This window comes from Neovison vison, chromosome 13 (genome assembly GCF_020171115.1).
Source record: "Neovison vison isolate M4711 chromosome 13, ASM_NN_V1, whole genome shotgun sequence".
NCBI classification, from domain to species: domain Eukaryota; kingdom Metazoa; phylum Chordata; class Mammalia; order Carnivora; family Mustelidae; genus Neogale; species Neogale vison.
The window spans coordinates 110409260-110423700 of record NC_058103.1 but is presented as its reverse complement, the minus strand read 5'-3'; the positions used below and the strand labels follow the sequence as shown (position 1 = coordinate 110423700).

The 14441-nt window shown below is 40.7% G+C and overlaps 1 protein-coding gene across 1 annotated transcript in view; it reads right to left on the bottom strand.

Annotated features, from left to right (window-relative positions):
• Positions 1–13625, bottom strand: part of PYGO1 (pygopus family PHD finger 1) — a 29522-nt gene extending 15897 nt beyond the window's left edge. The window contains exon 1 of the mRNA XM_044230179.1: positions 13516–13625. Coding sequence (XP_044086114.1) covers positions 13516–13564 — 49 coding nt within the window. The 5' untranslated portion in view covers positions 13565–13625. The remainder of the gene's footprint in view (positions 1–13515) is intronic.
• Between the last annotated feature and the right edge of the window lie 816 nt (positions 13626–14441).

Sequence of the window (14441 nt, the reverse complement as noted above, 5' to 3'; positions counted from 1 at the left end):
TTTTTTATTTAAGAGTATAACATTTCCCTCCATAAAGCAAATCTTCAAGTTCCACTGGTGTCTGTTGCTCCATTTATTGTTCATCTAAAGAGTGAACTATAGAACATTTTCAATGGTTCTGACACTTTGCCTTACCTGGGTCCTTCCTCCTGCTACCTGTAATACTGGTAGTTCTTCTCAGTGAGGTAATCATTGGTGTTAGATCAGAATCAGAGACCTCAGGCCTAATTAGACTACAAGCTACCAAGAATTTCCATGATTCTCACTCTTTAAAAATAGTGAAAGGTCAGAATCCAAGGAACAGGAAAGTAGTGGCTGTGGAGCTAGTCAATTACATTACCCTAAGAACTTTTGGTACCAAAGCTTCTCTCCAGCTGCTCTATAATCCAGCAGCAGCTAACTCTGCAAGTAAATCACTACTCAGTCAGGAGCTGAGAGCTGTGGGGCAGAGAACCAAGAAAAAGGAAACTGTCAAAGCTCATTGTTAACACTGGCCACTGTTACACTTTTAATCTGTTAATACTTGAATCTCTTTATCTCATCTCTTCACTCCTACCTGCCCAGTGACCTCTGAATTCACAAGAGGAAAAGACATGCGAAAGGGTGAAGACAAAAACGGAAAAAAGAAGCCTCTCTTGTCTTAAGAAAGCAAAGAAACTTTATCTCTGTAGATATTATCACCCTACATTATGCAACTCAATCTCAATTAAATGAAATAATTATCTTATCTCTCCTTTACCCTTTAAACTTTACTTGGAGCTGGAAGTTGAAGTATATGCCTCTTCATAGTCTTATTGGAGATGTCATCTATTAGACAAGGCAATTTTTTCCCATCTAAAGAATCTACAAGTTATTCTTTTATATGAAATCTATTGGAAGTATAGTTATTTTTTTCTATTTATAATTTTTATTTTTATAAACTATGGTTTGTTTGTTTTAGGGCTTTTATATATTTTTTGTTCTAATTACATTATATATATTATATATATATATATATATATATATTCCACCTTTTTATTTCTTCTATTAAAGAATCTATTTCAGCCTCAAGTCCTTAAAAAGGAAGTGAGGGCATTGTTCTGTACACTAGATAGTGGTATGCCTTCTATGTCCTTTAAATTTTCATTTTTTAACTTCACATTTTATAAAAACTTGAGGGAATCAACAGTAGATTAGAGGATGTAGAAGAATGGTTCAGTAATCTAGAAGATAGGGTCATGGAAAGAACCCAACATGAATAGCAATAAGAAAAAATAACTTTTTTTAAAGATTTTATTTATTTATTTGACAAAGAGAGACACAGTGAGAGAGGAAACAAAGCAGGGGGAGTGGGAGAGGGAGAAGCAGGCTTCCCGCTGAGCAGCGAGCCCGATGTGGGGCTCGATCCCAGGACTCTGGGATCATGACCGAAGCCCAAGGCAGACACTTAACAACTAAGCCACCCAGGTACCCCAAGAAAAATGATTTCTTTTAAAAATGAGGATAGGTGAAAGGAGCTCTTGGACAATATCAAGTGAACAAACATTTGTATTATAAGGTCCCCAAAGGAGAAGAGAGAGAAAAGGGGGCAGAAAACTTATTTGAAGAAATAATAGCTGAAAAGTTCCCCAGCCACAGGGAAGGAAACAGACATCCAGCTTCAGTAATTCTAGAATCCCAAACAAGATGAATTCCAAGAAGTCCACACAATGACATATAATAATTAAAATATCAGAGATTAAAGACAATTTTAAAAGCAGCAAGAGAAAAGAAAATGGTTACATACCAGAGAAATCCCATAAATCAGCTGATTTTTTAACAGAAATTTTGCAGGCCAAAAGAGAGAAGCATTATCTATTCAAAGTGATGAAAGGAAAAACCTACAACCAGGAATACTCTAGCCAGCAAGATTATCATTCAGAAATTCAGAATTCAGGAGAGATAAAGTTTCCCAGACACATAAATGTTAAAGGAGTTCATCACCACTAAGCTAGCCTTGTGAGAATTGTTAAAGGGACTTCTCTAAATGGAAAAGAAAAGGCCATAATTAAAAGTAAGAAAATTATGGGGGTGTCTACATGGCTCAGTTGATTAAGTGTCTAACACCACAGAAATGCAAGGAATTATAAGAGACTGCTTCAAAAAATTATATGCAACAAGCTTGACAACCTAGAATGGTTAAGTTCTAAAAACAACCAACATTCCAAAACTGAACCAAAAAGAAATAAAAAATCTGAACACAGACCAATTATTAGCAATGAAAATTAACTGGTAATCAAAAAAGCTTCCAAAAACAAAAGTTCAGGATCAGTTGGATTCACAGGTGAGTTCTACCAAAGAAGAGTTAACACCTATTCTCCTCAAACTATTCCAAAAAAAAACAGAAGGAAAATTTCCAAACACATTCTACAAGGCCTACATGATCCTGATACCAAAACCAAACATGGCACAAACAAAACAAAACAAAACACAATTACAAACCAGTTGGTATCACCAACGAATACAGATGCAGAATATTAGCAAATCACATTCAATAATACATTGAAAGGATCACTTACCACCAAGAATGGTTCAACATCTGCAAAGCAATCAACATGATACACCACACTAACAAAATGAAGGGTAGAAACCATATGATCATCTCAGTAGACACAGAAAAAGGATTTGACAGAATTCAACATCTTTCCTGATATAAACCTTCAACAAAGTGGGTTTAGAGGGAACATACCTCAACATAATAAAGGCCATATATAACAAACCCAAAGCTAACATCATACTCAACGATGAAAAACTGAGAGCTTTCCCTCTAAGATCAGAAAAAAGACAAGGTTGTCTACTCTCACTGCTTTTATTCAATGTAGTACTGGACATTCTAGCCATAGCAGTCAGACAAGAAAAACAAATAAAAGGCATCCACATTGGTAGAGAAGAAGTTAAACCATCACTATTTGCAGATAATATGTAATACTATACATGGAAAACCTTAGAGACTCCACCAAAAATCTATTAGAAGTAACAAATGAACTCAGTATAGTTGCAGGATACAAAATTAATACTCAGAAATCAGCTGTGTTCCTATACACTAATAATGAACCATTTCCAAACAAATGGAAAGATACTCACGCTCATGGATGGAAGATTTAATATTGTTACAATGTCCATACTACCCAAGGCAACAACAGATTCAATGCAATCCCTATCAAAATACCAATAGCATTTTTTGGAGAATTACAACAAATAATCCCCAAAACTGTATGGAACCACAAAAGAGCCTAAACAGCCAAAGTAACCAAGAATAAGGAGAACAAAGCTGGAAGTATCATAATCCCAGATTTCAAGCTATACTAAAATAGCTGTGGTAATCAAAAAAATATGGGGGACGCCTGGGTGGCTCAGTTGGTTAAGCAGCTGCCTTTGGCTCAGGTCATGATCCCAGCATCCTGGGATCGAGTCCCACATTGGGCTCCTTGCTTGGCAGGGAGCCTGCTTCCCCCTCTGCCTCCGCCTGCCATTCTGTCTGCCTGTGCTCGCTCTCTCCCCCCTCTCTCTCTCTCTGATAAATAAATAAAATCTTTACACAAACAAACAAACAAAAAAACAATATGGCACTGGCACTAAAACAGAACAAAGATCAACAGAACAGAATAGAGCTTAGAAATAAACCCATGCCAATATGGCCAACTACTGCATGCAAGGAAGGCAAGAATACGTAATGGTAAAAAAATAGTGTCTTCAATGGCTGCATGGGTGGCTCAGTTGGTTGAGTGTCAGCCTCTTGATTTTAGCTCAGGTCATGATTTCAGCATTGTGGGATCAAGCCCTGTGTAGGGCTCTACACTCAGCAGAGAGTTTGCTTGAGATTCCCCCCACCCCACCGCCCCTCTCCCGTTCACACTCTCTTTCTCTCAAATAAATAAATAAATCTTTTTAAAATATGGAAATAGTCTTGCAATAAATGGTGCTGGGAAAACTGAGGACAACTACATGAAAAATAATGAAATGGGGTCACTTTCTCACACCATAAACAAAACAAATTTTAAATGGATTAAAGCCTAAATGTGAGACCTGAATCCACAAAACTCCTAGAAGAAAACAGACAGCAATTCTTTGATATCAACATTTCTCTAGATATGCCTCCTAAAGCAAGGGAAACAAAAGCAAAAATAAACTATTGAAACTACACCAAAATAAAAAACCTTTCACACAGTGTAAGAAACCATCAACAAAAGGAAAAGATAACCTACTGAATGGGAGATACTCACAGATGACATATCTCATAAGGGCTTAGTATCATAAGTAAAGGACTTACACAACTCAGTAACAAAACTCAGTAACAAAAAAACCCCGATGATTTAAAAATGGATAGAATACATGAACGTTTTGTCAAAGGAGACATATATATGGCCAACAGACATACAAAAAGATGCTCTACATCACTAATCATCAGGGAAACACAAATCAAAACCACAATGAGATATCACCTTACACCTGTCAGGATGGTTAGTATCAAAGAGACAAGAAATAAGTGTTGACAAGGATTCAGAGAAAGAGGAACATTTGGGTCCTGCTGGTGGTAATGCAAATTGTTGCAGCCACTATGGAAAACACTATGGAAGTTTCCTAAAAATTTAAAAATAGAAACACAATATGATCCATTAATTTCACTACTGAGTGTTTAGTCAAAGAAAAGAAAAACACTAATTTGAAAAAACATATGCACCCTTATGTTTACTGAAGCATTACTTACAATAGCCAAAATACAGAAGCAACCTAAGTGTCCAGTGCTGGATGAATGCATAAAGAAGATGGGATATGGACACACATACACACACACACACACACACACACACACACACTCCCCACACCGGAATATCACTCAGCCATAAAAAAGAATGAGATCTTGCCATTTAAGACAGCATGTGTGGACCTAGAGGGCATTATGCTAAGTGAAGTAAGCCAGACAGAGAAAAGCAAATACCATACGATTTCACTTTTATGTGGAATCTAAAAAACAAAACAAGCAAGAAAAACAAAAACAGACCCATAAAAACCAGAGAAAAAACTGGTGGTTGGCAGAGGGGAGGGGGCGGGAGGAAGGGAAAAGTGGGTGAAGGGGAGTGGGAGATTCAAGCTTCCAGTGATGGAATGAATAACCCACATGAAACAGACAAACACATCAAAAAATGGGCAGAAGATATGAACAGACACTTCTCCAATCAAGACATACAAATGGCTATCAGACACATGAAAAAATGCTCATCATCATTAGCCCTCAGGGAGATTCAAATTAAAACCACATTGAGATATCACCTTACACCAGTTAGAATGGCCAAAATTAACAAAACAGGAAACAACATGTGTTGGAGAGGATGTGGAGAAAGGGGAACCCTCTTACACTGTTGGTGGGAATGCAAGTTGGTGCAGCCTCTTTGGAGAACAGTGTGGAGATTCCTCAAGAAATTAAAAATAGAGCTTCCCTACGACCCTGCAATTGCACTCCTGGGTATTTACCCCAAAGATATAGATGTCGTGAAAAGAAGGGCCATCTGTACCCCAATGTTTATAGCAGCAATGGCCACGGTCGCCAAACTATGGAAAGAACCAAGATGCCCTTCAACGGATGAATGGATAAGGAAGATGTGGTCCATATACACTATGGAGTATTATGCCTCCATCAGAAAGGATGAATACCCAACTTTTGTAGCAACATGGACGGGACTGGAAGAGATTATGCTGAGTGAAATAAGTCAAGCAGAGAGAGTCAATTATCATATGGTTTCACTTATTTGTGGAGCATAACAAATAGCATGGAGGACAAGGGGCGTTAGAGAGGAGTAGGGAATTTGGGTAAATTGGAAGGGGAGGTGAACCATGAGAGACTATGGACTCTGAAAAACAGTCTGAGGGGTTTGAAGTGGCGGGGGGGGGGAGGTTGGGGTACCAGGTGGTGGGTATTATAGAGGGCACGGCTTGCATGGAGCACTGGGTGTGGTGAAAAAATAATGAATACTGTTTTTCTGAAAATAAATAAATTGGAAAAAAAAAAAAGGTCAACATAGGGAATACAGTCAACAAGAGGATTGTAATAGCAATATATGGTGACAGAAGGTAGCTACACTTGTAGTGAAAATAGTGTAATGTATAGAGTTGTCAAATTACCATGTTGTACACCTGAAACTAATGTAACACTGTGTCAACTATATTCCATAATTTTTTAAATATTTTACATTTTTTCCCTTCAAAAACAGCTTTATTTCAAAAGTAGTTCAAATAAGTATGCATTCTAATTACTATGCTGATTAAATGACAGAAAACAAGTCTCTGTCCCTCCCAAAAAATTTACATGTTGACATCCTCAGTTTGATGGTTCTTGGAGGAGGGACTGTGGGAGGTGACTAGTCCCTGCCTTAATGAATGGAATTAGTGTCCTTATAAAACAGACCTGGGAGAGCTCCTTTGGCTCTTCTAGCATCCAGAATTGTGCCCAATAAATTGCTATTGTTTATAAGCCACCCAGTCCATGGTATTCTGTTACAGCAGCCTGAACTGACTAGGCAGTGCTTAACTGTACTGCCTGGCACACAGTGGACCATCAGATATTAGTTTTCATTTTGCTCTCCTTTCAACTAAACTATATCATAATCTCACTTCATTTCAGTTTCTATAGTATTTAATGCCCTATCAAAAGATCTCGTATCAAGCAAGCATTGTCAACACATTCAGTGGAAAAATATCAATTTTTCATAATAGCACAGAAGTCCGGGATATAATGTCAGTTTATTCCATCATTTACTATGGATGTGAACATCTTAACTAACAGCTTTGCCTTCACCTGAAACTTCTGTAACACTGGTCTCTACCATTGAAAGAAAATATTATGAATTTATATGTCAATACAGTATTATAAGAAATGGCCTTGGAAGGGAGGGCGTGGGAGGATGGGTGAGTCTGGTGATGGGTATTAAGGAGGGTACGTATTGCACGGAGCACTGGGTGTGGTACATAAACAATGAATCTTGGAACACAAAAAAAATTAAAAGAAATGACCTTATATGATTGAAATGAAAATGCCATTATACTCTTTAAGAATGTAAGGCAGAAAATGTCTGCCATGTGATGCTCAGAACCTAGATCAATCTGGGCATGTAATAAATATTAAATTCTGAAAACCCTCAACATCTGTGATTTAAGGTTCCAAATATTTGTGGTTCCTGTACCAGCTGTTCTCCCCAGACTAATGATCTTTCTATTACTGAGGTGCATGAGGTTTAAAGTTGCTAACGGATGTAAACTTATAGGAGGGTGGGTGGATAGCACTCATGTGTGAAGCTGACTCTATACAATAATGACTCTAACAATAAACTTATTTTATGAACAAAGTCAACCAAATTTTCAAACAAAAAACTTCAAAAATAAAGGAGAAAAAACCTGCAAATATTCATAAAAACCACATAATAAACAGCTTATACCTTTCTGTTTCGGCAAAATTGTGAAATATGAGGGGTTTCTGCTTTTATAATTTTTTTTGGTTCATTGTCTTTTCCATAAAGGGAGAGTACTTTATTTTTTTTCCGTTCATATCCACTCCTAATCAAAACAAGAAAACATATGCTGTCTTTTACTTATTAATTGATTAAATACACCTAAAAGTGAATGTTGGTCACATTACTTGTTATATTTTGGAATGTGTATTTTAGAACATATGTTCTATTTCTGATTTTAAAAGTAAACAGGTAACTTCAAAAAATAGTAATTCTTCCTTATAAGGATCCCATAATCTACAGAAAACAATTTCTTTCTTCCTTTTTTTGGAATTCTTAAATTTTATGCGATAAATATTATGATAGACAAAGCACAGGATATGGAGGGAATATAAGGTGGTCCCATCTAATTGTGACTGAGGGAGGAATATCAGAAAAGACATCCCAGGAGGTTTCAACAAAGCTGAAGCCGTGAGGATGGGTATTCTACCAAAGGTGAGGAAAAAAGAGGGCAAGCCTAGCAGACAGAACAGAATGTGCGAGAAAGGTTTAAAGGCAAGAGAAACCATGAGAACCTCTAAAGAGGGAATGTGATTATCTCACACCTGGACAGGGAACCGTTTCATGGAATCTGAAGATTAGAGAACTAAGGGGTAGGCCTGGACCAAGTAAAAAAAGAGCCAATATGAGAAGGTTGGATTTTTATCCAAAGATAATGGGGAACAACTAAAGAGTTTTACCAAAAAAAAAAAAAAAAAAAAAAAAAAGAGTAACATGACTGAATTGTGTTTTAGAGCACACTGGCAATGAAACACAGTTAACTAAGACTTTCAGGCATAGAGTTTAGCTCTAGCTTTGTCACTTAGTAGCTAGGTAAACTTGAGTGTTATTTAACCACACAGTACTTGACCTCTCTGGGCTTTAGTCAGTCAACTGTAAACCTAGAATGACAGTAACATCTAAGTCAAAGGGTTCTTGAGAGGTTTAAATAAGACATCCATTTAAAACAATTAACAAGCTGCTTGGTAAGTACTCAATAGATAGTAGTTATTAATCATCAGCAGTAGCAATGTGGAAAATGGATTAAGAGTGACAAAACAGGAGGCCAGGAAACCAGTGAGAGGCCTATGATAATAATAAAAAAGATGAAGTCTAAACTAAAGAAGTGGTTATAGAAAAGTCAAGGAGATGGTGGGTTCAAAATGTGGAAAGGAGATAGGTATTCTAGGACTTTGGGAAAGTGTTGGCTGGGAGTGGAAGATGGGTTTGGGTCCCTGGATAAATGATGTTCACCAAGACAGGGAGTGTGGGAGGAAGAGCACACTGGACATCTCACAGATAAATATATTTCAATCAACAGACTAAAAACAAAATTCATTTATCTTCCCCTCATAAATCTTTTCTTCCCTTTACATTTCTGTGACACTCTCCTCTTTTGGTTTTTCCTTCTAACCTCTCGGGCTATTCTTTCACATTCTGCTTTTCAGAGTCCTCTTTTCACCCTTTGTCTTCTAAATACTAGTTTCAAAGTTGCTTTTGTCACTGCTTTTCTTTTCTCACTTTTCACTCTCCCAAGTGAGTTATCTACTCCCAAGGCATCAATTAGTTTACTTGTTTACTGATAACTTCCAGATCTCTATTTCTGGCTCAGCCCACTTTCCTCAGTTCCAAACCATGTATATCCATTGTGCACACTGAAACACCTCAGGGGGATATTCATGCAAGGTGTTGAAAATCAAACTACTTTCCTGATAATGTTTAGCCTTCATATGTACCAATTAAAAATAAAACAGCAAAACCCCCTAAAATCTTTCCTTTGGACTTCGATTGGCTCCTCCCCTCCACTTTATGACTACATAAATTAAGTTTCATCTCCAGTCTGAATTCAAATCCTCCATACACTCATTCAACATGGTCTACAAGTATATTTTTACTACTTTTATGATATCTCTATGCTATTATCCCATTCTAAACCAAATCCCAACATCTCCAATGTCATGCCTAACTCTGTTTAAAAACACTTCATTTGGAATGAATGCTCAACTTCCTTCTTCACCTCTAAATTTCTTTCTTCGCTCTTTTTTTCTCCATGACTACCTCTTCATTTCATTCTATTTCCCTTCTCTCACCTGCAGAGATGTGACTTATGGGAAAGAAGCCTTTTCTGTCTCACCTCTAGCTTCCCACACTGAATGCTTAGCACATGGTACGTATTCAAAAACATGTATTGAATGTTTTATTAATGAATTATCCTCTCTTCTGATGTTTTTCAGTTTCTCCCCTCTCAGGTTCTTTTGTAAGTCTACCAGTATGTTTGTCTATCTTCAAAGGAAAAAAAAAAGAGACACTTTCTCTTAATTGTATCCTTCCAACCTACTAGCTATGTCTTTCTGTCTACCACCATGCTTCTTTATATCACATTTTTATCACTCAATTTTTACTAATTGAAAATGTGCTTTTTCCCAGAAATGACTTTTTAAAACCACTGTTGACTTACTAACCTTTTTCTCATCCCCACTGTCTTTGCTGCTTTTTCTACATCATTTCCACAAACGAACACTCACTGCTTCTTAGAACACTTAGAACACTTCTCCAGAAGGCATTCCTTGATTCCCTTAAAGATAGGTTATAGGTTCCATTATTTCCTATAGATGATCACAGCACTTCTCATGCTGTTTCTAACTACTTATTTGTCTGTATCCTAAAGACTTCTTGAAAACAGTGTTATGTCTTCCTAATCAATATTTCCACTGTCTAGTGCTATGACTGCTCAATAAATATTTGCTGAATAAATGAATTGATATTGTGATCAGATCAACACCTAAGAATTCTGAGAATACTGCATAATGGGAATATTGGTTAAAATAAGGATGACAGGTAACATTTTAAGAGAACAGACAATCAAAAATCAGCATAAATATATGAATGAGTTACTTCATGTATTCACTCATTCATTCATTTGGCATATATTGCAGGCAAAAGAATGAGGGGAGAAATAGTAAGATAACCAAGATATTGTACCTATCTTCATGGATCTTTCTTATAATCAAGGGCTGAGGGGCTGAGGATGGTAACAACTGGTAGAAAATAAGAGTAAGATACATTGCCACCAAATAGCAATTCTGAATCTAATATTAAAATATCAGGACAGGTTTAGAAGACCCCCAAATCAGCTTCCTCTTGTCTACTCACCTTTTCAATCTAGGTCTACCATCATTGGGTCTCAAACCTTAGTAGGCATAAGGAACACAAGGGATCTTGTTAAAGACGTAGAGAAATCACCCAGAAATTCTGATTCTGTGGGCCCAGAAACCTATATTTTTAATAAATATCCCAGGGGATATGATACTTTTGGTCTACAAAACATACCACTGTAAAGTCCTTAGTCATGTTGTCATAATTTTGTCATATCTGAGTTCCATCTGTGACACTGTTTGCTTAATAATTTCTTCAAATTGAAATTGTGTGTGTGTATCTTAGCCTTAAGCTAAACAAGAGGTTTGATGACTTATATTTTTTATAATACACATGAAACAAGCACATAACTATTTAAAAGTCTGTCTGTATACATTGGTAGATGGTAAACAGTTTAAGAAGCACTGTTCACAGTTTGTATTCTGCAAAGACCACATCCTGCATGTCTTAGGATATAAATTACAACAAAAAGTTGCAGAGAAGTCAAGTTCAGCTGAATTGTGTTTCAGAATCACTCATATAGATATTCTGGTACCTTTTATAAAATAATCCAAAATATTTTAAAAATTGTTATAGTCACTACAAAGTGACTTATTATAAAAACTCCTCCTCATTGTGATTTTTCATTTTGAAAAGTGCTTTCTTTGCCTTTTATTCTGGTACTTAACTTGCAGAATATTCTTGAGCTGACACCTGAGCCGACTACACACAGCTAAGGCACCAAACTTAAAAGCAGTAGCTGGAACAAAATAAAGACAGATCTGTGCTCTTGATCTACAGCAAAATATCCATCCATTTTATTTAAAATTACATTTAAGACTGATAATTGAGTTCAAAGGTATAAACCTGAGAACTCTCTTTTTTTCCCTTCAACCCCAAAGTAATTTATAATAATCGGCAAAATAACAGGGCAAAAATATCAGAAGAATAACTATATTTCAGAAAGGTCTATTCCTTAAAGGGTTTGGCAACTCAAAACCACAAACAGAAAAGGAAGCTGCAATAGAAAACCTAAGCTGGTATTAAAAACAATATTCTGAGAGAGCATGCATGTGCTCTTAAAAACAATATTCTGCTCTAAATTGTGTTTTTGCTTAAATGGCTAAGAAAATCAATCTTTACCTAAATACACAAGTGATGTCTTTTGGATCATCAACACATTGTCACTGTGTTACAATCCGGTTCTCTGGGATTAATCTGTAGTCACATGGAACAAAAACATAGATGAATGACTGTGGTTCTTGATCTCTACATCTCTTAAGTCAACTGGAAATTTACCTTACTACTTACTGATTTATAAAGCACTTTATCCTGTTTGGATGAAGGGATTATTGCAGTAGCTTCCTAACTAGCTTCCCTGCCTCACCCCTTGTTCCCCACAGTCTATTCTCCACAGGGCAGCCAGAGAAATCCTGCTAAAAATATAATTCCTGGGGTGCCTGGGTGGCTTAGTCAGTTAAGTGTCTGCCTTGGGCTCAAGTCATGATCTCAGAGTCCAGAATTGAGCCCCTGCTCAGCGGGAAGTCGTCTTCTCCCTCTCCTTCTGCCCCTCCTCCCCTCGTGCGCATGCATGCTCTCTCAAATAAATAATATATATACCTCTTCTCACCTTTTCTCCTCAGTTCATACTACTCTCCCTTTGCTCACTCACTGCCGGTTACCAGAAGTTCTTTGCTGTTGCTTGAATACACTCAGCAATTTCCAGACCCAGGGCCTTTGCACTCGCTGTTCCTTTCGCTGAGACTGCTCTTCCCACGCATACCCATATGGGTCTGGTCTATCACTTCCTTTGGTCCTGGCTCAAACATCATCTTCCAGATCAGTCCTCTTATACATAACCTATACCTCTCCACCTCTTATGCATTTCCTAACCACTTTACCTGCTTTGTTTATCTCTAGAGCACTTACTATCTGACATTCTGTATCTTTTGTTCATTATCTCTTTAGAGTGTGAACTGCTACCCAGTGAAGACTCTCCCTGCTTTGTTCACCGTTGTACCCCAGTGCCAAGAACAGTGCACAGCACACAGTACATGTTCAATAAATATTTGCTTAATGAACAGTGTTATTTCAACTTTGGGACTTTCAGCCTTAACCCCATTTAGAGTTGAAAATAAAAGCTGGAGGATAATCCCCCAAATTTCCAGCCGCTATTTGGCATCTGTGAACTTACACGCATTATCTTTTGTCTGGTACGGCGTTCCCTCCGATTTTTCTTCGATAGTAAGGCAGCAGGAAATTTCCTAACTAGTGTGCAAGGAACACGCAAACCAATCACGTATAAAATTGATTTTAGGTGATTTGATTCTTATCCAGAAGCCCATAAAGAAAATGCCTTTTGAATTTATATAGTGTCTCCTCTTCAACCCAAGGAAAATACGCTGTATATTTGTTGCCTTTGGGGGTGGGAAGGGGGCTGGGAGAGACGCGAAGGCCCGGTACACCTTCCTCAAAGCGTCAACTCTTGAGCAGCCCAACTTACTTTTTGGGGGGGTGGGCACCGTTCGTGGTCTCTGCCGGGGCGGGGGTGTTTCTTTCTCCCCCTTCGAGGTGCCTATTGTGCTGTCTTGCGAACGAGCTAAGGTGGGAGAGGAGCGGGGTACGGAGGGATGCTGAGCGCGGCTTCAACTGCCGCCTAACACAAAGTCGGAGGCGAGGGCTCCGCGCGGGTGTCTGGGGCGAGCGGGCTCCGGGGCCGCGCGCCTCGAAACGCAGCCTCGGCCCCGGGGCGCAGGCGGGACGCGCGGACTGCGCGGAGTTAGGCCCGGACAGAGCCCCGTGGCCTCCCAGCGGCCGGGCACGCGGCCCCCGCGCACCCCACTCACCCCGAATCCCCCAATCCCGTGCCCTTCCCGGTTACCTCGAACTCTCTTCAGCGAAATGGAATCCTTCTCCTGTTCTGCTGACATTACAGACCGCAAAGCATGACTCCCCCCCAGGCCGCGGGAATTCGGTCTCTTTGATGCTGCGGCGGCGGCTCCTCCTCCTCGCGGGGCCGCTGCGGCTGCGAGGCGAGCCTCCGAGCCGAGGCGCGGCCGAGGGCGGCGGGGACGCGGGCCGACTTTGCAAAGTTTGGGAGGAAGACGAGGCCTCGGGGCGGCCGGGCGGCGTGCGGGGGCTGGCCGAGCTCAGCGGCGGCGGCCGGGAGCGCGGCCTGGGGGCGGCCCCCCGCCCGGGGCCGGCATGTGCGGAGGACGAGTGCGCCGCCGCCGCCGCCTCCTCCCACTCCTTCTTCCTCGCCGCCGCCGCCGCCGCCGCCTCGGGAGCCGCTGACAGGGGAGGCAAGAGGCGGGTGGCCGGGCCCTGGCGGCGCACTCACAGCGCCCTCTGAGGAGGAGGTCTGCGCTCTCGCCGCTCCCGAGTCGCAGACACAAAAGCCCCCAGCCTGGAGCCGCCTGCAAAACCCGCTCTGGGGCGGGCGAGGGACGTGGCGCGGCCCCGCGGCTTCCCCGCCCTGAGCTCCCCAGCCCCGCGCGGGGACGGACTTCGGGGGGCGGGGGCCGCTGCCTGGTCCCGCGGCGCCCGCCGCCGCTGCCGTCTCGCGCTCCGCCTCGGCCCAGCCCCCACGGCCCGCGCGCGCCTCTCGCTCCGCGCCGGGACTCGCGGGCCCGCGGCTCTCGCAGCCTGGGCTGGCCGTCGCGCGCCGAGGGGCCGCCCCGCCCAGCCCCGCGCCCGGCCTCCCCCGCCGCCCTCCGGGCCTGAGGACGTTCGGCTCTGCGGCTGGCCGGCCCGGGCCACGCTCCTGTGAGGAAATGGCATCTCCGAACTTCGTCGGAGGCCACAGCA